The sequence below is a fragment of the Rhododendron vialii genome, chromosome 5a (assembly GCF_030253575.1).
Source record: "Rhododendron vialii isolate Sample 1 chromosome 5a, ASM3025357v1".
Lineage (NCBI taxonomy): Eukaryota > Viridiplantae > Streptophyta > Magnoliopsida > Ericales > Ericaceae > Rhododendron > Rhododendron vialii.
In genome coordinates this window covers 3,898,824-3,926,099 of record NC_080561.1, presented here as the reverse complement: position 1 = coordinate 3,926,099, position 27,276 = coordinate 3,898,824, and the positions used below count along the sequence as shown (strand labels likewise).

Here is a 27,276-nt window from a genome sequence, read left to right as displayed (position 1 = left end):
TATATTGAAAGGAGAGGAGTAATTACTTATTTTTAGTCCAAGAAATTAGGAAGGCAACTGAATTGTTCAATCATGTAACGAGTAGTCCTAATTCGGTGGATCACGTCAGGGGATCTATTTTTCACGAGTCTTTGTGCGAATAACTTTCCTCATTTTCGGTAGTAAGGACACTTGTTCGAAAGGTAAAATCCATGGCTTCGTTTGCTAACACTTTTAGTTTATTTGCTTGAAAAAGTTGATAAATGGTGTTTGATATTAAATGTGAACAATTACTTGTTTGATCGAGCAGATTATTTTAAGCATCAATTTCTAACTTTATTAGTTTATTTGAAGCTGTAAAATTAAATTTTACCAAGCACTTAACTCAAGAGTGTTACTATTCAGTTATTAAGATTGATCTAGACATCTACATCGACATCGTAATAAGCTATTCTACCATTTATTTACCAAACAGTGTTAACTTCTACTTGTGCTTATAAAACGCTGCACCAAACACGTTTCCAACTTAATTGACGTTTTTTAAACAAGTACTCAAAATAGTCATAATCTACTAATTTAACTTATAAGTGAAAACAAACAGGGCTAAAAAAATATTTTGTTGGAATTTATCAAGTAATAGAAACACATACCTAATCAAATAACGATGACGAGACACTTATTATTGTATAGCCGATCTGTAAAGAAAAAAAAAATCCTTTGGGACAATAGTCTGATAACATTTTCACAATATAATCGTAACCAATTTGGTTTAATTGTCCCATTGGATTGAGTGATTCGGTAAGTAAAGAAAACAATAATGGCCGCAGTGGTGGATGTAGGATTTATGATACGAGGGGGCCAAACCAAGTATTTAACCAAATGAGCCGTCTCAATCCTCTCTTCGTATGGTAGAAGAAAATCAACAAGTAAATTATTGAATCTCATATTGGTGATTAAAGTAGTTAAATTATTGAATCTCGTATTGGTGAATATTAAAGTTGTCTATTACATACTGAATGTAAATTAATTGATTGTTTGCATAGATGATTAATAATTAGGTTTGAGTGTTTGTTCCATTTTTTAAAATGAGATGGGGGGGGGGGGGGGGGGGGTGTTTTGTTCTGCTACAGATAATAATGATAAGAAGAAGAAAAGAATAGATCATTTTTTCCTCAATCAACTATACATACAATAGAAGGGAACGCGATAAAAAAAAATATGTGAGGAGATTAATCACAGTGGGGGAGCCATGTTCAATTCATTAATTTGTAGGGACCAATTCTTATATTGCAGTATAAAAGTAGTAGGATTTGAAAAAAAGTTGCAGGCCCCTCCATACCCCCGCCTGTGTTCTCCTCTGAGAATGGGTAGAGTTTCTCACAAAAAAAAAAAAAAAACAAAAAGCAAAAAAAAAAAAGTGAGATTTGTTCCTCATCGCATCCTGTCTTAGGATCCAACTAAGAAAATACCAAACTACGCACTTGAAACTACCCTCTTTACAGGGTTGTTTTTGGACTCCTGGAAATAAGGCCATGTGGCGTGCCTAAATAAAAATGATTAATTATGTACTCGATCTTGTCTTCTTTCGCCCCAACTAAAAAGAATCATATAACAAACCAGTGAAATAGTAATGATCATTTACATGAAATCCACCAATACTCCAAGAAGATATATACCAGGTAACTTCACTACTTTGCTTATCCAAAAAAAAGATATATACCAAGACTGAAAAAACAGCTCCTAAATTCAGCAACACAACCGGTGGTCTCCAGTATTTTAGATGTCAAAGAGCATTTATGTTCACTAACATAAGTTTCTTCATGTCCATGGAGAAGCTACAGGATAGTAATTAGTCTAGTGTGCCTGGTCGTCGTCAAGAGACAACAACGGACAAAATCAAGAAAAAACTGATATCTTGGTGAATAGAGCGAAATTTATTATATTCAAATGACCAAACATGAGCTTATTATACAAATTTAGTCTCCGGTATGACAATACAATAGTTTTGTGTTCCAGTACTATATCAAACAAATGAAATTGGAAGGTGGTAAGCTAAAAAAAACAAAACTGGGGAAATTGTATCTTGTCAGTTGTCACAAGCTGAAGAGATACGTAAAAGCTACAACTCTGTACCAAACATACTCTTAGCATCGCATTATGGGATGCTGAACTGTTGGAATGTTTGAGAGAACTTGATTCGAAGAGCCACACTCAAAAGCTGGAAGAAGGTTTTCATGGAAATCGCGTTACAGGTAACAATTCTGCTTCAGTCAAAGCAATAATTTGTGCTTTCGATTCTAGATTGAAGTTACCCTCAATTCGCAAAAAGAACTAGTATTGCCATGTATGATTTGTACGCACAAAATCATTTGTGTGATTTTTGCTTTGAATGGGTTAAAAGTTTATGGGAAAAAAGGAAAAGACGAAAAAATTAGTAGGAGAGTGAAGGAGTTAAATTTAAGGACTATGGAAGTGCTTGCATACAGCTGCCATTAACAATTTTACACCATCTTAACAATTCGACCAATTTGGCCAAATTGAAGACTTTCAATGTGAATTAATAGTAAAGTATTACTTAAAAGAACCTAAATGATACATAGTGTAGACTTTTGGGATCGTATGCATTCCTTATCATAAGAAATAACTTAAATTTTGATATGGTTAATGTCATGCACGAGAAAAATGGACGATTTTATCAAAATGAACACAAAAAATCACAAAATGCTGAAATTGAATGGTTCAGTCTCTCATAGGATCCGATAACAAATGAATCCCGTTTCCTCTACCATTTTTCACTTGTCTTGCATAAATTGGTCGGATCAAAATTTTTGACCGACCTGGAGTATCCGTGAGCAAAAAATTATCAGACGTTGCAGGTTTTCATTGCTTGCGGAACTTCCGTGAACAAATTTATCTCAAAAAACTTTTTTTTATAAGCAAGGACACGTTTTCCCCTCCTCGCGCCTAGACAGATGTCCCTTTTCGTCATTTTGCAGAGCAACTGAGCAAAAGGGCGGGAAAACCGTTCAGCATATCACTCCCCCCTCCCCGATCCCGCCCTCTTTCTCTCTCTCTCTCTCTCTCTCTCTCTCTCTCTAAAACCGTCTCCAAATCCACACCCTAGAGCTGAAACTCTCCGCCTTTCTAATTCTACGAAGTCTCGAGTCGCTGATTGGGTTTCCGCCGGACTCCGAAACGATGAACGGCGAAGGTCGAAGGAGAGGAGGAGACAGACGAGATCTAAGACTCTCGAAGCAGCAGAAGCTCATCCTCACCGCCGAAGAGCAACTCGAGTCCAAGCTCGGTTTTGATCTCTTCTCCGAAGGTGACAAGCGCCTCGGCTGGCTTCTCACCTTCTCATCCGTGAGTCACCATTTCAATCTCTAAACCAACCATCCCTTAATTTACACTTGCTTATATTCTGTTACGGGAGCGCAGAGCGAGGATTGAGAGCGAGAGTGGAGGGCACTAGAAAAGGTGTATACCTATTAGTGAAACAGCATCAGAACGCGTGCAATTGACATTAGGGATTTGAATTGTTTTGGCATTAACTGCAAGTAAAATTCAGAGTTTTCTGCTCTATTTGCAGTCATCTTGGGAGGATCAAGATACCCACAAGGTCTACAGTTGTGTTGATCTCTACTTTGTTTGTCAGGTGAATGAATTAGTTGTGTTATTTTTTTGTATATGCGTTTCAATTTGGAAAATCACAATTTAGAAGATTTTACTCATTTTGCTAATTACTTGTTCGAATTTGGGTTTAGGACGGCTCTACTTTTAAGACGAAGTACAAGTTCCGGCCATATTTTTATGCGGCTACAAAGGTATGTGAAGTGTGGCAAAGTATAACTTGCCGAGTTAATTTCGTGTGATTGCAGCTTTCATGATGCTGTTGATTTTGTAGGATAAAATGGAAATGGATGTTGAGGCCTACTTGAGAAGACGGTATGAGAGTCAGATTGCTGATATAGAAATTGTAGAGAAAGAAGACCTTAATCTTGTAAGCTGGGTTATTCTATTGATGTCGTTGGCTTTTTAGTTGGGGTATCCTATATTTCTTACGATCCCCTTAGTTATTTGAACAATTGATGTTACATTTCTTGTGGCTACACAACTATAGTTCCATTGTTAATGAAATAGGTGGTAAAGCGGGTGGTAAAGCTGATATATTTAATTTTGCATTTATAGTAGTTATATGATAATTAATTACTACATTTCTATTTACTTGGTATAAGAAAATTCTTACATGTGGTAATTGGATTACTCCCGTGGCGTGTTGAAGAAGAGAGAAGTGTCATTGCATGATTGTTCGAGCTTCAGAGTTCAGAGACATATTGAGCAATATTAGAAGCTTTCGTTTTGCAGGAGTATTGGAGCTGCATTTTGATCATGTTTTGTTTTATATCTGCTATATTTTGGTATTAGCTTTGAGTAGGATGGATTATTTAGATAAAGTTAACCTAAAAAGCGGACATGATGCTAAACATATTTACCTCATACTGGTCTTAGATGCTTGAAAAATTGGATTAACATGTCACGCCATGACAACCTGTTGGGTGACAGTGAGACTTGAATTCAAACCTAGGGAATATAAGAGTTTATAGATTTTTAATTGGTGGCTGAGGTAAGAAAAATTGCAAATGTAGTTGCAGTATTGATTGCATCAATAGTTGTTGACATATTTGGTTTGAATTCTAGGCAATGCGTGTGTCAATTGCTTGTGGTGGGTTAGTTTTTGTTTTCATCTTCTGCTTACAAATTCCTGTCGCCCATCAAGCCAGGATTGTACAACCTCAGGCCATGCTTAACGAAGTAGATGAGGTATCCCTTAACATGTTTTAGACATACAAGTTGCCTAGACAATTTGGGAGGGTGTTGGGACCTGGTGCATGTTATGAAGAGAAGTGTTCTAAATTAAATGGTAGTTAATGTTCTCCAACTTGAGTTGGTTAGATGTGATAGCGGACCTAGGCACCCGTCAATATATGGAGTAGATAAGTTGGTATTGTTCATAACCATTGTGCACCGCCTTGTATGAGTTCAAGTGTACATATGTATTAGTTTTGTGAGACCAGAAAAAAGGCATTTGGCATGTGCAATCCACACTTCACGTGCAAGGTTGGCAAATACCTACTACTTTAACTTGTGGCCGCTTTCTTTGTTTCTATGTGCTAAATTTAGTCGAAGTTGAAAAAGTTTAATTGGCAATATTCACTAAGTATTATCTAGGCAAATAAAGGATGCTAAATCCTTGCAGAATTTTTAAAATTTATTCCTGTAAGATTAGATCTATGGTTAAACAGTCGTTTGCTTATTCAATATTTGATGTGAATTTTTGTCAGAGAGGTTTCAACTTACTATGGGATTTTTCCCCGAAACCTCATTCTCATTGATTTTATATGTTGATGACAGAAAAACCATCTATCCGGTCTACGTAAACCTTATCTCAAGATATCCTTTGATACTGTTCAACACCTGATGCGTGTAAAAAGTGATCTTATGCATGTTGTTGAGAGAAACCAGGCAAAACTTGATGCTGCTGAAGCTTACGAGTCTGTATTAACAGGAAAAAGGTAACAACTCTAATTTTTTTGCTACATGCATGTAGCAGCAAAGATTTTATTCAAACACTTGTATACACACATAACTACTTATATGAACAGCCCTGGTGTTGAGACATTAGGCTTGGTTGGGTATGGATTGGTACACTAGCATGGGTTTGAGTAACTGGGTTTGATCTTCATACACATGCACACACACAGAGACACGTGTACCTCTCTGGAAAAGAGGTTGCTTATCCAGTGGCAGTAATATATGATTGTTTGTTCAGTTCTTAAATTTCACATAGCGACAAGTATGTTTTCGAATCCTGAGATGTTTCAGTGCTTGACGTGCAGCAAACAACGACCGCAAGATTTCATAGATTGTGTATTTGATCTTCGGGAGTATGATGTTCCTTACCATGTTCGTTTTGCTATTGACAATGGTGAGTTACTTTTCATTTAGTTGATTGCAAAACCGATTTCAATACTTTCCAAAGGTGCAATTAAATTTCCTAGTGTGTGTTCTTATTCAGAATTCCATGTGAAACAGATGTGAGATGTGGGCAGTGGTATGATGTTAGTGTATCCAGTGCTGGGGTTATGTTGGAAAGGAGAACCGATCTCCTGCAACGTGCTGAAGTTCATGTTTGTGCATTTGATATTGAGACCACCAAGCTTCCTTTAAAGTTTCCAGATGCTGACTATGATTTAATAATGATGATCTCCTACATGGTTGATGGGCAAGGGTATCTAATTATTAACAGAGAGGTGCAGACAAACAACTAATATACTTCTTATCTATCTGCGTGTTCTCTAAGCTCTTACAAATTCTTATATGCACCTTGAATTCCAACTTCACCACACAAACTTCTTTTAATACTGGCCCTATTGTATTGCATCGTGGACCTCTTTGATTTCTGTTTCCGTGTTTGACACAGTTCCCATTGGCAGAATTGGTGTACCCATGTATAAATTTTTTTATATGTCAGACTACTTTTCTTTTTCAAAGAAACTATTGATAATTGTTGGTGCTTTATGGAGAAGTTCAGAAGACAGTGCGCCTTTTTCTTTGCTGCCCTAAACATTTGCATTCCTTCTATGGAGGGGACAGGAAGGGTATGGTTAATACATGCTAAGAGGCTCTTATGCATTTCAGCTATTTATGCAAATGTTCTCGAGTGGGCAGCCATATATAGTGTGTAGAAATGGAAGCAAGTTGATACAAAGGAAGTTCCAGTTCTGATAGTGGCTCTTGTGGGATAAATTTGCTAGTTATCTGATACAGACTGTGAATGCTGTGGTTGGCAAGAATGCCATAGCATTTACATACCTTCACGGGAAAGGGTGTTAGATGATTGCCCGAGAGTGTGATACGAGGCCGATGGTTTCTTTGAAGGCACTCAAACAGCCCAATACAACTAGTTGACTTGAGCTTAGCTGGTGCATTTCTAAAGGGTCCTTGCCAACGTTAGCTTTAGGATAAAGGCATATTTTAGAACTCGAGAGTGTATTGTTGTATGAAGATGATTGCAAGTAGAAAATGGTGTCATGATGATTAATGTTCTGCTACTAGGCGTAAGAATTTACTAATCACTGTAGGAGAGTGACTCTTGTATATCAACAATGGTTACAAGCAAAAAGGTTATAAAACCATTCTGGCAATATTCTCCTTGTTGAGGTAAACTAGAGCTAAAAGAAATTGAATAAGTTGCTTGAAGATGTAGGCATCTTCTATAGGACAAGTAGGGGAAACAATTCCCTCAAGTTATGTCACCCAAATAAGATATGGCAGCAGAACAATGGGTTAAACGGGGTAGATTTTGAACTGGTTTGTGACAGGAAAGGCTGGCTGGATATTAGCCTTTAGAGTTTCATAATGTGCAAGAAGATGATGAGGTTTTGGAGTTGTGATGTCAACCTCACGAGGCTGAATGCTATGCATATAGTACACATATAAACTTCCAGAAAAGTCAACTAACCTCCTCCCAGTGCATTCAACCTAATCCTACCACCCGAATAATCTACTGTTTAGCAGTTCTACTGGTGGCACAGGCGTTAGTCTTAGGAAAGATTACTTCCTCATATGGAGTGGGGTGTTTGAGACTGTACCTTCTTGGAACTGTTCATGCTTCTTAGATCTGGGAGTGATTGAAAGGGATTTTCCACTCAACACCACTATATGTAGTATATATTTCCTTACCGGCAGGGGCGGACGGAGGGGGGGTGCAAGCCGGCAGGCCCTGCACACCCCCCAATTATCCCACTAACTATACTATATATTCAGGTTAATTTGGAAAAGTTCTATAGGATCGGCCCCTGCAAGTCTCTTGAGTGAAAAAAAAGTTTGATACAATTTCTATATACGTTTGAAACCCCCCCTTAAAATTTCAAGTTATCGACAATTTTTGGCCGTGGTTATAAAATTAGATGCGATTATATATATGTGGACAATCTCGTCTTCTTTTGAGAACTAGTAAGTAGCAATATTTATATTATAGACTATAGTTCTTGTTCTCAATGTAAAAATACACGTGATTCCTCTTTGTACAAATCCTGCGTCTGCCACTGCTTACCGGCATAGTTTCTAATTCTGGTTTCATTCATACTATCTTATCCTCTAGGTAAAACCATATCCTGTAAAACTAGTGGATATTATATTTCTCATTTAATTCATGATGATTACTCTAGCACCTTTGCCATGGACCTCATGGCTGTTGCAACTACTTCGGCATTCAATGCTACTCATTAGCTTCTGTAAGTTTTGATATCTAGCTTACTTTACAAGGAGTTATTTAATTGTAAGTTCCAGTAGTATTCCTTGTAGGCAATTGGTACTTTGATGTTACACAGACATCATTGTTCGTAGAGTTGCAGTATGTGCTCAATGGTAAGATTTTGCTTTGGCAAGGGATAGCAATATTTTAACTCCTTTTCAATTTTCTCCAGTGTGTAGGAGAAGATATAGAGGATTTGGAATACACTCCAAAACCAGAATTTGAAGGTTTTTTTAAAGTTACCAATGTGAAAAATGAGGTAATGTGTCCTCATATTTTTGATGGCTCCACATCCTGGTTAAACTTTCTGATGCCAATTTTGTTAGTGCTATGGATTTGGTTCTACTTGCAGGAAGAGCTTCTTAGACATTGGTTTGCCCACATGCGAGAGGTGAAACCTGGGATATATGTTACTTACAATGGTGACTTTTTTGATTGGCCATTCCTAGAAAGCAGAGCAGCCCATCATGGGAGTAGAATGAGTGATGTACGTAGCTATGTTTTCTCAGTAGCGGTTGATACCATGTCAAGTATTTTCCATTTGAGATCATTCATGTTGTTGGAATAACCTATAGTGGTCAAGTAGTTTAGATTTGTGTTAGCCAGAATGAGTAAGTATAAATCATCTAATCCATGCATGGCATGCAGTGATCTGTCAGCTTCCTTCTTACCTGTTAAATGGTGTAAATTACTAACAGCATGAAGAGATTCACTTTTCAATCTTTTCATTCTGCATCACGTGTAGCGAGGCACGTGGATAATAAAAGTACATCACATTATGTTTGTTGATAGATAAGTTTTGACAGCTTCAAGATTAATTTTGTTGGGCCTATTTACCTTGTTTCGCTGTTGTACTCAGTTATAACTTATATAGGATTAGAGAACATCTGCTGTGCTTCTTATTACTATGATTTTTTGACTTAGTGCATGTGTCAGCAAGAACTAAGGTTTAACACTGAAAATAGGACTTGCAAAAAAAAACTTGTAACCATGCAATGATTTAAAATCACTAGCAAATTCTTGTATTGATGTAATAATCTGAATTACCATTGTCACACTTAATGTTATAATGTTTGTGATTAGGTTCTAATCGCTAGTATTAGATTGTTAACCACCAACTCATCTAAAAGCTTTATTAGAGAGAGGGGCAACTTTTATTATTTTATATTCTTAACATGCCCCCTCATGTGTAGCCAGGCTCTCCTCCATAAGTGGGCTAAACACGTGTAAATTTGGATCATTAGGTAGGTGGCGAGGTTTGAATATAGGATCTATTGCCTTCTCTGATACTGTATTAGATTGTTAACCACCAATTCATCTAAAAGCTTAAGTTGTTAGAGAGAGGGGCAACTTTATTATTTTATATTCTCAACAACTAGCAATTTGACATGATGCTGCATTATTGGTGTTTGCTCAACCATGGACTTCCCATCTTGACCTTCATGTTGAATTCAACTGGACTTGCTTTAAGTGTGGTTGGATGTTGGCTTGTCTTTGTAGTTTGTACAACCTAGTGAAACTATATTTCATTTCCTTCAACTTTGAGGGACATGGATCATGATTGAATCATGTTTGTTTTCTTATTTCCTTTCTTTGGGAGTATGTAGGAGTTAGGATTCAAATGTGACCAGAATCAAGGGGAATGTCGTGCCAAATTTGCTTGCCATCTTGATTGCTTTGCATGGGTCAAACGTGATAGTTATCTTCCCCAGGGAAGCCAAGGCTTAAAGGTGAATATTAACAAATTTCTATCATGTCCTTTGTTTAGTCTACTTTGGATTTTAATGTTATAGACTTTTTGTTTTTGCTTTTGGGTAAAGCCCAGTGATGCGACCTTTCACCCAATTTTCCACTTTATGATGTGAAACCATTTCGTTGCAACTTACTTTGACATTTAACTAGATGGTCATATTTTGTTGTTGTCTCTCCTTAACTTGACGGTTATGAATGAAATAGATGATTGGGAAGGGTCTCACATTTAACACCAGAGCACTGGGAAATTGTGAAAGGTGATGATGGTTTCAAACATGATTTCTCACCATTCAATTTTAAGCCTAAGTGGTTTTGAGAGGAATTTTTTTTTCCTATTATCTTTTGGGGTCAACACTAGTTTAATGTTGTCGCAATTAGACAATATTTTTCTCTCTCCTATTCGTAGTTATTAATATACTATCTTTTGGAATTGATGCATCCTCTACTTAGATGCATTATTTTATGTTGGAAAGCTAACATATTCAATTGCTTGCTCATATTTTAGGCTGTTACCAAGGCCAAATTGGGTTATGACCCATTGGAGGTGAATCCAGAGGATATGGTTCGTTTTGCAAAGGAGAGGCCCCAGGTATATCATTATGAGAAAGGTGTATTATTTGAATGATTTTGATAGTAAGGGGGAACACACATTACAATTTACTTATATATTAGGCTGTTACCAAGTCCAAGTCTCTCTTTTTTAATAAAGTTTTCTTTAGGTACAGACAAAAAAAACAGAGGATAAAGATTAAGCTCCTCCGTCTATTTATATTAATAATGTGTTGTTACTTTGGCACAAATACCCTTAACAACCCTAAGCACCAATGAAGTTAAAACTGCACCATGTATTGTGCAGTAGAATGATAATGCGAATTCAATAGTCAAGTAGCAACTATGGGGAGTTCCAGCATGCTCCAGAATGTACTACTGCTTGTTAGTTGCAATTTGTTTGGAAGTGGTTGGTTTCCTAGTCTTTATCTGCCACTGGCATTGTGTGCAACTGATGTTTGATCTGGCTTTAGTTGGGACTCATTGCAACATCTATGAAAAATTTAGGAAGATATATATCAAAACATGTAGTAGCATATATCGCATTCTTGCCATGTTTTTGTGTGTGTGTGGTAATCTTTGATTTTATTATGCTCAAACAAAGGGAACGAAGGCCTAAGCCAATACTGAGCAGTATACAAACTCACTACACAAAGCTGTACAAGAAACAGAAATACAAGAGCTAACTACAACACATTGCCTCAAGCAGCAAAAATTCTGAATGGAACCCTCGATCTGATGGCAAACAACCTATTAGAATCGCTCTTCTTGATGCTCCTCCAAGAGACCATACAAGCCCTAACTTCCTCCTCCATTTGATTGATCAAGCCTCTCACATCCCTGCTCTTATTCTGGAAAAAAAAAGACGTAAATTCCTTTCCCTCCAAATCCAATACAGAGAGGCAGCCAAAGATACCATATATACTGTATGCTCCAAGGATTTGCCTGCCTTATGAGAACAAGCCCAAGATCTTTCCTCAGCTATGCCTGAGCACACTTCTTACAACATTATTCTCACCCAGGAAATAGTCCCATATGGACAAGCAAAAAAAAATCTCATGGAGAAACAAAGCATGCACATTCTTGCCATGTTGTGCCCTTAGTTACACGAAGCGGGAGCGGGAGCGGGGGCGGGGACGGGGACGGGGGAGCGGATGATCACAGAAGTGTGGAAGCGCCATTGGGAGCGGTTAGGAAAAATTATTAAAATTATAAATATATTTTGGAATTTTATATTGTTTAATGTCAATATAAAAATATTATTCTACCACATAAAATATTACTATTAAAATTATAAGTTTCTAGTTATATTTCAACATTTTTATTGTAGCACATGATTACACAATAGAGCTCTTGTGCATATTAAGTAGGCGTAAAAGTTAAGGGCATTAATATGACTCTAGAAGGTTAATATCAGATGTGCTCACTAACACGATCAAAACAACTTTAAAGGTACCAATTGCAACTTGAATCGTAAGTCTCTCAACCGTTTTTTGGGTGTAAGTTCCCGTATAGGTAAGGAACGAGTTCCCGTCGTCATTGGGAAGGGTTTCTTGGAGTTTCCTTCGACGGGAACGCGGAAATGCGTTTCCGTCGAAGAAGCGTGGGCATAGTTGAAGGTTCCTGCAACTAAGGTTGTGCCTTAGTTTGATTCTTTTAAGGATTGGTGTGTCCATACTTTGTTCTATCGATGTAATCCTTATGTATCTGCATTTCTTTTATGATAATCGATTTCCGTGTGTTTGGAGTCTTTTAAGGGGCCCATTTCCTTTTCTGGCTGCTGACTTGATGAAGTTGATGCCTCAGAAAGGCACTTTCCACATAGTTTCTTATTTTGTTGGTGGACAGTGAGCATTGCATTCTTTCGATTAGATTAACCACTGTCATTGACTATATGTCATCCAGGAGTAATTAAGTTCTCAAGCACTTCATTTTTTTTCTTAACTTTATATTATCTGGACTGTTTCTAATGTTTTCTCTTCTTTGTTCAAACTGTCAACTCAGATGATGGCCTCCTATTCTGTTTCAGATGCCGTTGCAACTTATTACTTGTACATGACCTATGTCCATCCATTCATTTTCTCTCTTGCCACAATAATACCCATGCCACCAGATGAGGTTTTGCGTAAAGGAAGTGGAACCCTTTGTGAGATGCTTCTTATGGTTCAGGTTGGTTCTCCGAAACATGAATTACAGCGGGTTCAAACTGTGGCCAATTTCTTTTCATGCGCTTGGTTGAATTTCTTTTTAGTTGGCTTTGCACTTGTTTTTAATCTGTTAATTGCATTTCACCTATTTTTTGTGGGTAACATTTGCGTTTCACCCATGGCTTACTTTGGGTGACTATATCTCTGTTGGTTACCTTGATTACTTTACTTCTATCATATTTGCAGGCATACGAGGCAAACGTTATTTGTCCTAATAAACACGAATCGGATCCAGAGAAGTTCTATAGTAATCATCTCTTGGAGAGTGAGACATATATTGGTGGCCATGTGGAATGCCTGGAAAGTGGTGTTTTTAGATCTGATCTACCAACTAGTTTTAAGCTTGATCCATCTGCTTATGAGGTATATTCTTATCTTTCACACCCATCCATACTTTTGAACAAATTTCCTTTGGTTAATTTCTAAATGTCATAGATGAAAGTTTTACAGACATGACTTTTTAGAGATACACCCTTTCCATCACTTGGTCAATAATCTGAAAACTGGACCAGACCCTGATATACTCGGTTCCAGTTCAGAAAAACCACTCAAACTTACTCAAAAAGGTCTGAGTAGTTTTTAATACCCTCCTTAAACCAATGCTTGACCTGTGCATCAAGGATACTCGATGGTGGTTGGCTCTATAATCAGTCGATCCAGCACTAAACAGAAAAAAATGTTGTTAACACCTCATTGCTTGCTGCCAGATGGCTTCTCTAGGGTCTGCCTTTGTACATGTGACCCCTATATAACTGCACTATATGAGCTTCCTGGTTCTGTATATAATTCCCCAGATGTTCAATCGTTGTTAATAGGTTTTCAGGTGTGGGACTCAAGTGAAGTTTTCACAGCCCAAGTTGTTACCTGGTAATAGTGCAGCTTTGATGTGGGATTACAAAACCATCAGTTGTTCTCATTTCTGATGAATGTTGGTGGCTATGCAAATATTGATTCTTCCTTCCCATGTTATAAAAATCATGTCTTTACTAACTGCAATAGTCATTTTCAGGCCTCTATTTATTCTGAAAACTAACTTGACCAGAACAAAAGAACACACAAAATATTTTCTAAGTCTAATAGATTGACCGAAGATGGTGGCCCGATTATTACAAAACCTCTACAAAGGAGAAGAAACAACAATGTTGAAGTCCGGAAGGAGAAAGCAAACCCATAAATTTCAGAGGTTGTGTCCTTTGGCAGATCAAGCACAACATCCGTCCAAGGGAGAGAAATACCCCAAGAGAAACCAGCAACTTTGATGCCAAGAAAGTACGAGAAGTGCACCTAAGTCCTTAGTTTGAATTTGCTGACCTACATGACCTTTTAGATCAGCAATACCAGTAGAGCCATCACTAGAGATGATAATATCATGAATATCGACAAGAGTTTTAGCGTCTCAGTTGACTGTTTTTACTTTGTATGCAAATTAGTAAGTTATTAACCTTTTTGGCTACATGGAAATGTGTCAATAATGTTTGAAGATCCGTTCGTATTCTAGTCTTATACTGTGTCATGTTTTATGATCTGGTAACTTTCTTATGGCGTGGGTTGATATTGGTTGAATCACTGTTGATATTGTGTATGAAGCCATTCAGATGTTTCCCAAGTTTTAACCTTCTCTTTTTCTGTGTACTTATTGGTTTCTGTCCTAACACATTACTGCTTCAGATATTTCTTCTATTATTTCTTTTGATAATTTAGCCTCATGAAAAGTTTCTAGATATGTTGAGGCACTCTTTTTCTTTTTCAGCAATTGATCAATAATCTTGATCGGGATCTGCAATATGCTATTAGAGTGGAGGGTAAGATGGACTTGGATTTGGTTTCAAATTATGATGAAGTGAAGAATGCCATTATGGAAAAGGTGCTGCCTCTCCTACACAAACTAATTTGTCATCACTGATGAATCATCTTTCGCTGCACATTGATCCTCCTCTAACAGCTAGATTCTTATAAATAAGGAATCATATGCGTAATATTTTACTCACTTTTTGATATGTGAAAATGGTGCAAGTAATAATCAATACTTACTTTTAGCTGTTATTATCGCTGCACATTACAAACTACAGTGTTTATGCTTCATAGTTCTCCGAGACTTGCAATATTTGCTAATAGTCGACTTTCTTTTTTTCTTCTGAAAAGAGGTCACCTAAAATTGTCATCCAATGGTTGACATTTGAGCCAGGAATGGTACTTTATACATATATTCAGCCCACTGTCTTTTTTGTTACACTTTTCTTTCCTATTTGCAGCTTATGAATCTGCGAGATGAACCTATACGTGAAGAATTCCCACTTATTTATCATCTAGATGTGGCTGCAATGTACCCAAACATTATTTTGACGAACAGGCTCCAGGTATGCATGTTTTAAACTTTAATTTTTGTCCTCGACTAGAAATGTCTCTAATTCTGTTAATAAAAAAATTAGGCCTTAGTCAATCTATTCATGTTTTAGATGTCAGACTTATGCCACTAGACTGAGTTGCTATTTTATCGGGTGGCATTGGGGTGCGTGCAGATTTTGATAGGTGATATTTTAATCTTGTCTCTGTTGTTCAGGAAGTAGTCTTGGTATATATTTACTTTTCTGGCCAACTTAGGTTTTTAAGTTTTTATTAGAATATTTTGAATAAGTGGCTTGAATTTATCTTAGGTGAGAAGTATCTTTGAAATTTTCATTTGTGCTGATTCTGTTTGCGCAATTCCAGCCACCATCAATTGTCTCTGATGAGATCTGCACCGCATGTGATTTCAACCGGCCGGGCAAAACTTGTCTTCGGAAGCTTGAATGGGTCTGGCGTGGGGAGACGTACACGGCAAAGAAAAGGTGTTTTCAAATCGTCTATTGTTGGTAGTGCTATTTCATTAGGATCATAACTAATTATTTTTTACTTCTGTTTTGGTTAATATCAGTGATTACTTTCATATGAAGAGGCAAATTGAGTCTGAGTTTGTTGATAGTGGAGATGGCCAAATATCAAAATCCTTTCTGGATCTACCTAAATTGGAGCAGCAATCAAAACTCAAAGAGCGTCTAAAGAAATACTGTCAGAAGGTATATCTCTCACCTGTATAGCAGGGACATGGACAATGGACATGGAAAATACTTAAAAGAGTTTATGGAAACAGAATCATCTATTTCTTATAAAAGAAGTCAGTATAGCTTTTTTACATAGTACATAACAAATATTTGTGATTAATTATTCTCAAATATTTTACACAAGCAGCTACAATATTATAAGTTTCTTCGTCTTGACTAGAAAATTGACAAAAGAGGAAGGTGATACTCCAGAAATACGATGTACATTATAGACAATCCTATACTCCAGAAATATGATGTACATAATGGATAATCCTCAATATATTTCTTACCATACAAGGACATAGGTTTAGCTTTTATTATGTTTCCTTCCACATGTTTTTCATTGCATGCTTTATATTGGGCATTCATAATTATTCGTTCTTTAAAAGTATTTCATGACACGGTTTTTGAACAATGTAAGGTACCATTCTAACTAGGAGACGTCATAAACTGTGTTTGAGAATGAGAAAACATCATCTCATAGTATGGAGTTTTATTCTTATTTGATGGCACGCTTAGAAGTGTGTGGATATCCTGTAGAACATGTTTCTGGATTTTCTAGGAGACTCTGAGACATGTTAAGAAGTGATACATACCAGCATGGACTTGTCTTCTCCTTATTAATGTCCCTGCTGCCTAGTTGAGCAATATCACTAAGGAAACTGTAAAACAACTCCTCCTTACAAGCTATGTTGAATTGCCTTTGCTAGGCTTATAAACGGGTACTTGACAAGCCGGTAACCGAGCTACGAGAAGCAGGGATCTGCATGCGTGAAAACCCTTTTTATGTTGACACTGTCCGCAGGTCAGAAGATTTTGTTCTATTGTCATCCTTGTATTGACAATTACTCACTCATTGTTCAGGGCGTTTGTAACAAGCATTGAGCAGGAAGTTATTTGCTAGAGAGAACCTAACAAAGAACTTGTAGATTGGCTGATATATATTGTTTTATTCTTCTTTAAGCTTCCGAGATAGAAGGTATGAATACAAAGGACTCAATAAGGTTTGGAAGGGAAAGCTGTCAGAAGCAAAGTCAAGTGGAAATTCTATAAAGATTCAAGAAGCACAAGTATGATTGCAAGAGCTTTCTTGTTTCTTTTTCTTTCCCTTCCTTTTATCATCTTAAATATTGTAACCTTGAGATGGTTTCTAATCTTCCTTTAGTCACTAGTAACTGGCCTTGCTCATTATCGGTTGCAGGATATGGTAGTACTTTATGATTCTCTACAACTGGCTCATAAATGCATTCTCAATTCCTTCTACGGATACGTCATGCGCAAGTGAGTTTCTATTAATAATGATTTCTATGATTAATACATGGTTGGTAACTTTGGTTTCCTGTATGGCCCCTTTATGCATTTAAATCTGTTCTCTATACTTTGTATGGTTTTCATTCCAGGGGTGCAAGATGGTACTCTATGGAAATGGCTGGAGTTGTTACATATACTGGTGCAAAGATAATCCAAAATGCACGTTTACTCGTTGAGAAAATTGGACGACCACTGGAATTAGACACTGATGGTATCTGGTGTGCTTTACCTGGATCCTTCCCTGAGAACTTCACTTTTAAAACAAAGTATGCCTTTTGTATTTCCCATCTACATGACAATTCATTTAATCTTTTTCCTTTTGTGAATTCATCCTTGTCACTTTGATTTGAAAGAATTGAGCCATTGTCCCCTTTTGCATTGTATGATGAAGCCACTGATTTTTTTTTGTTTTCTGGTACATATAATTCAGAGACTCAAAGAAGAAGCTGACAATTTCATATCCTTGTGTTATGCTTAACGTTGATGTTGCAAGGAACAACACAAATGATCAGTACCAGGTCAGATGAAAACGAACTTTTCTCGACTTCGGTTCTCCTACATTCCTGAGCATTTGCAAGAGTTCTGCTTCACTCAAGTTAAATATATTAAGTGTGTTAACTTTCTGAAGCATAATGCATATCTCTGTATATAACTCACTCCTTGCTGCTATTTCTTGTAGACACTCAAAGATGCGGTTAATAAATCATACACAACTCACAGTGAATGCTCAATTGAATTTGAAGTAGATGGACCCTATAAGGTAAATACGATGACCATGACCCTTGATGCTAATGTCAAACATCGACTTTGTTATATATAGTGTTTATCTGTTTATTCATTTGGTTGTTTGTCTTCATCATATCCAAAGTTACTATTTTGGTCCCATTTTTGGCATGTAGGCAATGATTCTTCCAGCTTCTAAGGAAGAAGGAATTTTAATTAAGAAGCGCTATGCTGTTTTTAATGATGATGGGACTCTGGCAGAGCTTAAAGGTTTCGAGATCAAGCGTAGAGGTGAGCTGAAGCTCATCAAAGTTTTCCAGGTACCTCTGCTGCTTCCGAAATTGACTGAGTTAACCCTTCTACACTTTGGTATACATTTTGGGGGATATTTTAATCACATTATATGTGGCTTGCATTAGTTGAGGAATTCGTTTAATCATTATATGAGATGGAGTGGCCTAAGGTGCTTAAGATGACTTTGGTTGAACCCCTGTGCACCAAATGTCAAACATGAAAAATCTTCTCTATCATAGTTATTTTGATATCTTCTTGTGATTTGAGGAAGGGACACTGTCCCGAAGTAAATGCGATAGAGGTTTGAGTATAGGTATTTCTGCATTTTACAAAATGGGGTTCAAGCAAGGTAAGTTTGGAATTTGTGTGGTGTAACTTAATAGAGGCTCCCCTCTCTTCCGAAATTCGATTGTTTGCTGCCATGATAATGTTAGCTATGATATAGCTGTGGTAAGGGAAGATATCAAACTAAAAAAATTGTCTTGGAGCCTTTATTTTAGCTCAGAGAACTCTCTTTGTTTGTAGTATGATGATGTAGTCATGGCATTATTGTATTCCATAATTTCCAAAATAACTGCATCCTTCTTTGCTTGCTCCTGGAATATATGTAGGAACTTGAAAATTTACAACCACCACCCCAATGATGAAATGTTTCGAGCTCATGCATGTATCATTGTTACATGACAAAACTATGGCTTGGCATGCTCTTTTGTAGTCTACTAGCTGAACCACTGCAACATACTTATCTCTTCAATGGCATTATGCTTGAATTGGCTTTAGTTAAATAGAATTATGGTCATCTTAATACATGTATAATTAGCATTGCGATATCTGTTGGCTTTATGGGGGCCAGCATCCACCTTGTACTCGAGGCGCCCTCTGCTGGCGCGGGGTAAGTATAGGGAGGACTAACCACCTCCACCCATCGGTGCTGTATGGGCAGCATTGCGAAGCGCCTAATGTCCGCCTGCCGTTAAGTGTAGGGCTTTGCGCTGCCCTTTATAAGATTAAGTTGCGTCTTCCCCTAACAACAATTGCTTTTAGGTGAGTTGGTTAGGACTTGATCCAACAAGTGGTATCAGGTTATGGGTTCGAGTCCCAGGCTCGTGTTGGGAGGAGACTGTTGGCTTTATGGGGGCCAACATCCACCCTGTACTCGAGGCGCTTCCTACTGGCTCGGGGCAAGCGTAGGTAGGACTAACCACCTCCACCAGTCGGTGTTGTATGGGCAGCATTTCGAAGCGCCTCATGTCTGCCTGACGCTAAGTGCATGGCTTTGTGATTCCCTTTAAAAGATTAAGTTGCTCCTTCCGATCCAACAATATCAAACGTGATGTGTAAGCATCAACACATATGGGACAGAAGATATGGAGTCCACGAAAATACATTAAGTAATGATGTGATTCCCTCATTCATTTATACTAACCATTCAAATAGGCTCTTTTGACAAATAATGACGACAAAATGATAGAGATATCCAAATGTAGAAGGTTATGATAACCTAAAGTAATCCTTAAAAGGCTCATTCCCAAAAGTACCAAATAAATGCACTAAAATTCTAAAACAAGATCAGCTATGGGCCCATATCCAGATGAGTTGGGCTTTCACCTGTTGTCCAAAATCAAGGATACTGGATGGGTTGTCTATAGCGTCGATGTCACTTAACTCACGAACATGGGTTGAATACCCTGATGTCCTCACCAAAATATAAGCTCTATTACCGTGACACCATCCTCAAAGTAAAACATGAAAAGAGGATCCTCTAGCAATTTGCTAGCAAATATTATCTCAGATTGCCCTATTGCCACATTTGTGATTGCTAGCCAATGAATATCACTGACCGTCTCCTCCAGCTAAACACCAGATGCAATACAACTAACAAATAATTAGGTGACATCCCTTCCTGTGTACTATGGATGAATGATGAATCAATGACATACCTGTTTCCCAGGAGAAAGGAATGAGCATGAGGAGGAAGTCGGAGAAAAATTGTCCCCTCAAAGGTTTCTTGACTTTCATTATTTGCTGTAATGTCCAAACTCCAAAGGCATTGCCTACCATAGCTGGGATTTGGTGCTGTCGTATGGTTTATGCTCCAGAAGTATCATAGTGTCTTGGGATGCTTTCTGTTTGTATGTGATTTGCAAATCTATGTTTAGATTGTTAACTTCCAGCTTGAAATACTTCTTGCCTGCAGGCTGAGCTTTTTGACAAATTCCTTAACGGATCAACCTTAGAGGAATGCTACTCTGCTGTTGCATCAGTTGCCAACCGTTGGCTCGATCTTCTCGATGTATGTAAAAAAAATAAAAAATGAAAACCCAAATAAACTTGTTTATGTGTGGCAGCAAAACGCTCTGTACAAAGCTTCTTCTAATATTTTTGACATACTATTACAATTAAATATTTCTTCTTGTGGGTATAGAAGAATGTTGATAATTTTATGTTTGAGTCAAGTATCAAAAGAGGAGTCATAATCAACTTTTAATTTTCTCAGAATCAAGGGAAGGATGTTGCGGACAGCGAGTTACTTGATTATATATCAGAATCAAGCACGATGAGCAAGTCCCTAGCAGACTATGGCCAACAAAAGTCATGTGCAGTAACCACTGCAAAACGTCTTGCTGATTTTCTTGGTGATGCAATGGTCAAAGACAAAGGACTGCGTTGTCAATATGTAGTTGCATGCGAGCCAAAGGTAAACTGCGTGTCTTCAACTTAAACAGTCTACAAGTTTGTGGATCGTTTAAAAGATCACAAGAAGGCTAATCTTTTCTTTCTTTTGATGGTTCTTGTTTTGTTTCTTTGACTTTATTTGAGCGAGAGTTTTGTCTAAGCAAACAAGTTCTTCAATATATATTTCCCCTTCATATTTATTTCTTTGTACTTAAAATTAGGTTCCAACAAAATGGAATACTGTATTAGCTCACACTATGGCTTGAAGATAATCCTTCTATGCACGTGTGGTTGGGGCCTGGAAACTTATGCCTTGTTCAGATTCAAATTTGAGTTTTTTTGGGTTTGGTTTTGGGGTAATGAGTGGAGAAAGAAATTAGGGTAATAATTGAAGATAGGGGTAATGAGTGGAGAGAGATAGAGAGAGAAATGAGAGTAGTGCTTAGAGATAGGGGTGATGAGTGGAGAGAGAAATGAGAGTAATGATTGAAAGTAGGGGTAATGAGTGTTTTTTGAGTTGAATTTTTTTTTTCCAAGTTTGAATCCAAACAAGGCATTAGTGTTTTGTTGCTTTAAGCTTATTGTCTCGTTCAGTGATGTGTCTGTGTCTCATATTCTTGTAATATTACATATCCTAATGACAATTCATTGGCATGGCTTTTGCTTTATTGTGTAATTTTTTATTTTTTTTTGATTCCAAGGTTGTTTGTAATGTCCATGCAAGCAGGGTACACCAGTAAGCGAGCGTGCTGTCCCTGTTGCAATATTTGAAACTGATCCTGGTAACAATTTTATTTAGTTGTCTTGGTTGGACGATATTCTTTTGTTGTTTTTGCACAAAAGAGAAATAGTACTCATTTACTTTTCTATTTGTGCTTTTTGCAGAAATAGTGAAGTTTTATGTGCGGAAGTGGTGCAAGGTTTCATCAGATGTTGGTATTCGCTCCATTATTGATTGGTCCTATTACAAGCAACGGCTTAGCTCAGCAATTCAGAAAATTGTTACCATTCCTGCTGCAATGCAGAAGGTGCCAATACTTGCTCATTGTTATCTGTTGAAAACTTGTTCTCAAATCTAATAGTTTGTTGGACTTCAGGTTGCAAATCCTGTACCTAGGGTAGTTCATCCAGATTGGTTGCATAAGAGGGTTCGTGAGAAGGAGGATAAATTTTGCCAGCGGAAATTGGTTGATATTTTCAGCTCATTGAAGACGGATGGTGACATTAACATGAGTATTGGTCCTACGACCACCAATCAAATAACAGATGAAAAGAATCTTGCTGATCTGGAGGACTTTAAGCACGGAGGTGGAACTTCTGTTACCAGACATAGGCCTATTGTTCGTTATGAAGTCAATAACAGATTGCATCTGGTTAAGGCAAGCTGTCAAGTAGATCCTCCACAGAAACAAAGCGATGGTGGTGGAAGTGTGCGTCAACCATTGTCACCGCTGCACCACAATATCATAAATGTTGAAGATATTGACAGAAATGTGGATTATCAAGGATGGCTTGAGGTAAGGAAGAGAAGGTGGAAAGATACTCTCGAGAAAAGGAAGCGGCAAAGGTACACTATATGTTGATCTTGTCACTCTTCTAATAAATTGGATGGTAGAGATCATGCTGAGAACACTCAGATTTTTGCTGAATTTCCTTCTGCCGTCTTTTCCATGATATTTTATAAACATATTAGCTACAATTATAGCACTTAGTTATTTCCCTTGTTAAAAAAGGTTTCAATAAATAGTTGTTGTACAGTTCTACTTTCTTTTCTTTTTTTTTGGGATCAGCATACAGTTCTACTTTTTTCCACCATCTAGGGCTTCCCAGTGCGATCAATCCTCCTGGTTAGGTGCAGGCCCGTGAGAGTACGGTCCTACTCATAGTGTGGAAAGATTCTCTTACTTTGGGGCCTACAAAGAAAACTGCTTTCTTAATTCTTTTTGGAAATCTGTCCTTCGAAAAGGCAAAACAATCAACTTACTCATCTGAAAAAACTGGATCAGTTCCGTTATACACTTATTCCACTATTTTATTGGTTTGTGTAATCACGAATTTGGCTGTTGGACTCTTTTATGGAATGTTTGATAGGTTAACTACTAGTTGTGAATCATAATTAATTTCTCAGGTTGGGAGATTTGAAGGCACTAAACCAAACTAATGGTGCTTTTGGGATGCCTGGAAAGACAAATCCGAAACAAACTCAGAGAAAAACTGGGGTAAATTCCTATTTTGAGAGGCAGGAATTAGCCCTTATACGCTCTCACTGGCAGGTGAAGTTACCATTGTTGAGAATGACTTTACTGAGTATATGTTTCTGTTAATGCTGAATTAATCTTTGTCTGATTCAATTAATCATTGTCTGATTCAGATAGTTCAAATTGTACCGAGTTCGCAACATGGACAATACTTTGCCTGGGTTGTAGTAGAAGGCGTCATGCGTAAGATTCCTATAGTTGTACCCCGAGTTTTTTACCTCAACTCTAAAGCTCCTATAACAGAAGAATTTCCTGGAAGGCGTGTCAACAAGATTCTTCCTCATGGACGCCATAGCTATAACCTAATTGAGGTACGTTTGTTGTTTGCAAACTTGAAGCTGGAATTGCAGTCCATCAGAATCTGTTCCCGGCATGAAAGGTTTTTGAGGTCTTATGTGCTTATTATTTGTATTCATTGTAATAGGTCAACATTGATGAAGATCAATTTAGGGCTGAAAGCAAGAAACTTGCTGCTCATCTTGCAGATCCAGAAGTTGAGGTCAGCATACTCAACCAGGATATCCGCAATTGTAGGACACGTTATTAATTCAAATCTCTTACCTTGAACACTATTATTGGTCATAAGCTTTTCTTAGTTTTCAGGATATGAGGGGTATGAAGGTTTTTTTCTGTAGAAAAAATGTAAATGTCAAGGAGTTCTTCTTACATTCATCTTTGTATTTAGTGTCCTAGTTCCACATTAGAGCAGGTTTTCTGAATGATTTTTGTTACAACTAGTTCTATTGTGTAGTTTGATTACAACACTATCAATTCGACTTGAATGGCTGCATTTGACCAGGGAATATATGAGACAAACATGCCATTGGATTTTAACGCCATCCTTCAGATTGGTTGTGTTTGTAAAGTTGACAAAGCAGCTAAGAAACGAAATCCCCAGGATGGCTGGATGCTGGATGAATTACACATGAAGACAACAACAGAATGCTCTTATCTGGAACAAACATTCTCTTTCTTCTACTTGTATCACAGGTAAATTGAGGTTTTACAAGAAATCTGTGACATGAATATGCTCCATTTGGTTTCCCTTGTAACTTTGTAGGAAATATTATCATTCAGGTAAAACTAGAATTTTAACTTTGGTTTCCTCTATGTTTATGTATTTTATGGATTTTGTTGCAATTGAGCTTTTGAGCTACAAATCTCATGCATGTAATAAGGTCTGAGCACTGGGACTATTTTGGTACGGTATCCCTAGATGTAGGACGCATCATATTTTGCTTTCAATCCATTCTCATTTCCGCATAACAAATTGAACTTATATTGTTAACTTTTGTTTTTGTGTGCATTAGCACATGACTTTGAAATAGAGTTCTCAGATATTGCAAGTCTATGTATATACTTCAGGCTGACCTCCTATAACTACTAAGGGTTGAAACATGTTTAGAAGGGTAATCAGTCAGTCTTCTGGAAGCATGTTACTTTCTTCTTGAGTCATGCAGCTTTTCTTTCTATTTTTAGGACAGGAAATAAAAACATGTGGGAGAAGAAAAAAATGCATCATTCTTGTGATTCTGACATTTGTTTTTCTTTGATTTCAGCATCTCCGAGGGACGGGCTATATATGTTGGATTTTTTCCTGCATCTAGGACAATATCAGTTGTGGTGGTTAATCCTTTCCAGAATAAGGAACTATCACCACATATTATTGAGAAACAATACCGTGAAGCTAGTCAAGCATTGTCAATTGAACCTCCCATGCCTAGAGATAGTACCAATTTTAAGGTGAACCTTTATTTTTTTGAGCACATAACTCATTTGTATATGCTTTACTATATGGGAGTTAGTATCTTTAGTACTTTGTCTTTTATGCTTTTTATTCAGGTGGATTATGTTGGAAATGTCAAGGATGCCGAGAAGATTATACAAAGGATAATAAATGAATACAGGTTTTTCCTGTTATTCATTGTTCTCGATGTTGCCAATCTTTCCAATATTGATATTCAAACCTTATTTAGTTTTACTGTTTGCACATTGGCCAGCTAAGAAATGTATGTTGTACAATGTGAATCGTATAAAGTACTGGGAAGTGATTAGTTTTTTTTTTCTTTTGTTACCCAAAAATAATATTTAAGGCTTTCAGTTGGTTATGTTGGACTTGCTTGGTGACATCAATTTGAATGGTTGTACATAAGATGTGGATCTGGATAGTGTGTTTCAACTGGAAAGCGGGAGTTGGAAATGCCAATGGGTCTTTTGAGAATAATTATTTCCTAGACTTCGTGATTTATAATAGTAAGATACATAATTTTATGAAAATTTGGGTGGATTCCTACACAAGGGGTGTATTGACTAATAAAACTTGTGAATCGTTGGTAATACGATATGAATGTCAATAAGAGAACCTTGATGAATTTTACGTTTTTGTAAAACTTCCATGCTACTATTATTAGTTGAGACCAAATATTCCCAGGCAATTAGATTGGTCAGATCTGGTAACTCTAGTGATCCTAGAGGAGCGAATGCAAAATATGTGGCACTTCTTCAATATTAAGCTACATAAATGCCTCAAATCAGTTCATCATTGGTTTTATACTGATGTTTCCTGTTTGGGGGAAAGTTGTGGAGTAATGATTTTCATATCACCATTCAAACTGCAATTATTGGGTGTCTTATTACGGGACTCTTTAGAATTACTTTGCACATGATGAATTTAATGACTTTGTATATGCACATTGACTCACAGGCAACTACATCATGTACCTGCAATTGCTGTAATTGAGTGCCCAGAAGTCCATCTGATGAAGTCGTATATACGTGCTCTGGATGATTTCCCATGTGTTAGCATCCCTTGTAATGCTCGTGATAGTAACTATCAGGTAGTGGAACTTTGAAGTAGCTGCTGCTTCGCTTGCATCTACTGCTTTGTGTTCTTACTTCTATCATGCATCTGGGCTAACACATAATCACTCTATTTTCCTGCCATTTATAGGCTCTTGGGTGGCAAACTATGGCATCAAAAATTGGAATGCAACGATGTGCTGCATCATCTCAGTGGTTGAATGAGAGAATTTCTCTTTCGCGATATGCCCATGTAAGGTTTTTGATTCTATGGCTAGTGCAATTCTTAAATGATTATATGAATGCTTAGTGATCTTAATGGTGCAGGTTCCACTAGGGAATTTTGAACTTGATTGGCTCATGCATACAGCAGATATCTTCTTTTCAAGAGCTTTACGTGATCAGCAACAGGTTGTCTCTGGTTTCTTATATTATAGTCCAATTTCAAAACTCTTGGAAATAGTTTGTACAAATGTATTAGAGCTCAAACTCAAGTTTTCGTCGCCGTAACTCTTTTGTTGTGGATGACATTCATCATATTAATTTCATTTGATATTTCAAGTGCCTTAGTTTCCTATACTAATGATTGGTAATAAGTTATTGAGACAACCAGTGTCAATGAAGCATGCCCTTTATGTTAAGACATTCCAATCGAACTTTTCATTAAAATGTTAGAGTTCCATTCTCACAGGTACTTTGGATATCTAATACTGGCAATCCAGATCTTGGAGGCATTAATGAAGAAGAGTCGTGCTTTGCTGATGAGGTTAGTTTTGGGACTATGGTTGAATTGGTAGCTTTTGGTCATGCTGCTGTTGTGCCCCACTTGGAATCTTTTGTGCTGGTCTCTGTTACAAAGTCCGGCTTTTCCAACTAAGTAGCGTTCATTGTAAATCAGGTCAATCAACCTGTTCTTACTTACCCTGGAGCGTACAGGAAAGTTACTGTAGAACTAAAGGTAAAGGTCTTATTTTCTGTCTACGTATGATAAAGCCAGGCATCCTATCAATTGATTTACTAATTTGCTTTCTTTTGTGCAGATTCATCACCTGGCTGTTGATGCTCTTCTGAAAAGCAACCAGTTGAATGAGATGGAAGGAGGTGTCTTGTTTGGATTAGAGCAGGATTTGAATTCTGGAGCACATACTTTGAATGAACACTGTTGCTTTGATGAGGTTACCTCATGTTCACCTGCGTTCCGTGTTCTCAAACAATTGATCCAAAGATGCCTCACAGATGCACTTACGTCTGGAAATGTGTTTGCTGATGCAATATTGCAGCATTTATACCGATGGCTTTGCAGGTTGTGGGGTCTTTAGCTTTCAAAT

At 37.3% G+C, this 27,276-nt stretch overlaps 1 protein-coding gene across 2 annotated transcripts in view; it reads left to right on the top strand.

Annotated features, from left to right (window-relative positions):
- Window positions 1–3,050: 3,050 nt before the first annotated feature.
- LOC131326500 (DNA polymerase epsilon catalytic subunit A-like) overlaps window positions 3,051–27,276 on the top strand; it is a 30,689-nt gene continuing 6,463 nt past the window's right edge. Inside the window, exons 1-41 of one of the 2 annotated variants that reach the window (XM_058359299.1) lie at window positions 3,051–3,342; window positions 3,569–3,634; window positions 3,744–3,803; window positions 3,884–3,979; window positions 5,392–5,552; window positions 5,877–5,965; window positions 6,073–6,290; window positions 8,469–8,555; window positions 8,649–8,783; window positions 9,904–10,026; window positions 10,554–10,637; window positions 12,602–12,766; window positions 12,991–13,167; window positions 14,555–14,668; window positions 15,057–15,161; window positions 15,514–15,632; window positions 15,719–15,860; window positions 16,598–16,692; window positions 16,852–16,957; window positions 17,089–17,168; window positions 17,288–17,464; window positions 17,629–17,716; window positions 17,878–17,958; window positions 18,098–18,241; window positions 20,413–20,508; window positions 20,713–20,913; window positions 21,619–21,673; window positions 21,777–21,919; window positions 21,989–22,458; window positions 23,020–23,164; window positions 23,263–23,460; window positions 23,574–23,648; window positions 23,949–24,139; window positions 24,709–24,892; window positions 24,992–25,056; window positions 25,854–25,986; window positions 26,100–26,201; window positions 26,276–26,359; window positions 26,640–26,714; window positions 26,847–26,906; window positions 26,989–27,251. In XM_058359299.1, the coding sequence (XP_058215282.1) occupies window positions 3,178–3,342; window positions 3,569–3,634; window positions 3,744–3,803; window positions 3,884–3,979; window positions 5,392–5,552; window positions 5,877–5,965; window positions 6,073–6,290; window positions 8,469–8,555; window positions 8,649–8,783; window positions 9,904–10,026; window positions 10,554–10,637; window positions 12,602–12,766; window positions 12,991–13,167; window positions 14,555–14,668; window positions 15,057–15,161; window positions 15,514–15,632; window positions 15,719–15,860; window positions 16,598–16,692; window positions 16,852–16,957; window positions 17,089–17,168; window positions 17,288–17,464; window positions 17,629–17,716; window positions 17,878–17,958; window positions 18,098–18,241; window positions 20,413–20,508; window positions 20,713–20,913; window positions 21,619–21,673; window positions 21,777–21,919; window positions 21,989–22,458; window positions 23,020–23,164; window positions 23,263–23,460; window positions 23,574–23,648; window positions 23,949–24,139; window positions 24,709–24,892; window positions 24,992–25,056; window positions 25,854–25,986; window positions 26,100–26,201; window positions 26,276–26,359; window positions 26,640–26,714; window positions 26,847–26,906; window positions 26,989–27,251 (5,417 nt within the window). In that variant the 5' untranslated portion in view covers window positions 3,051–3,177. The remainder of the gene's footprint in view (window positions 3,343–3,568; window positions 3,635–3,743; window positions 3,804–3,883; window positions 3,980–5,391; window positions 5,553–5,876; window positions 5,966–6,072; window positions 6,291–8,468; window positions 8,556–8,648; window positions 8,784–9,903; window positions 10,027–10,553; window positions 10,638–12,601; window positions 12,767–12,990; window positions 13,168–14,554; window positions 14,669–15,056; window positions 15,162–15,513; window positions 15,633–15,718; window positions 15,861–16,597; window positions 16,693–16,851; window positions 16,958–17,088; window positions 17,169–17,287; window positions 17,465–17,628; window positions 17,717–17,877; window positions 17,959–18,097; window positions 18,242–20,412; window positions 20,509–20,712; window positions 20,914–21,618; window positions 21,674–21,776; window positions 21,920–21,988; window positions 22,459–23,019; window positions 23,165–23,262; window positions 23,461–23,573; window positions 23,649–23,948; window positions 24,140–24,708; window positions 24,893–24,991; window positions 25,057–25,853; window positions 25,987–26,099; window positions 26,202–26,275; window positions 26,360–26,639; window positions 26,715–26,846; window positions 26,907–26,988; window positions 27,252–27,276) is intronic. The other variant, XM_058359300.1, reaches the window with a different exon arrangement.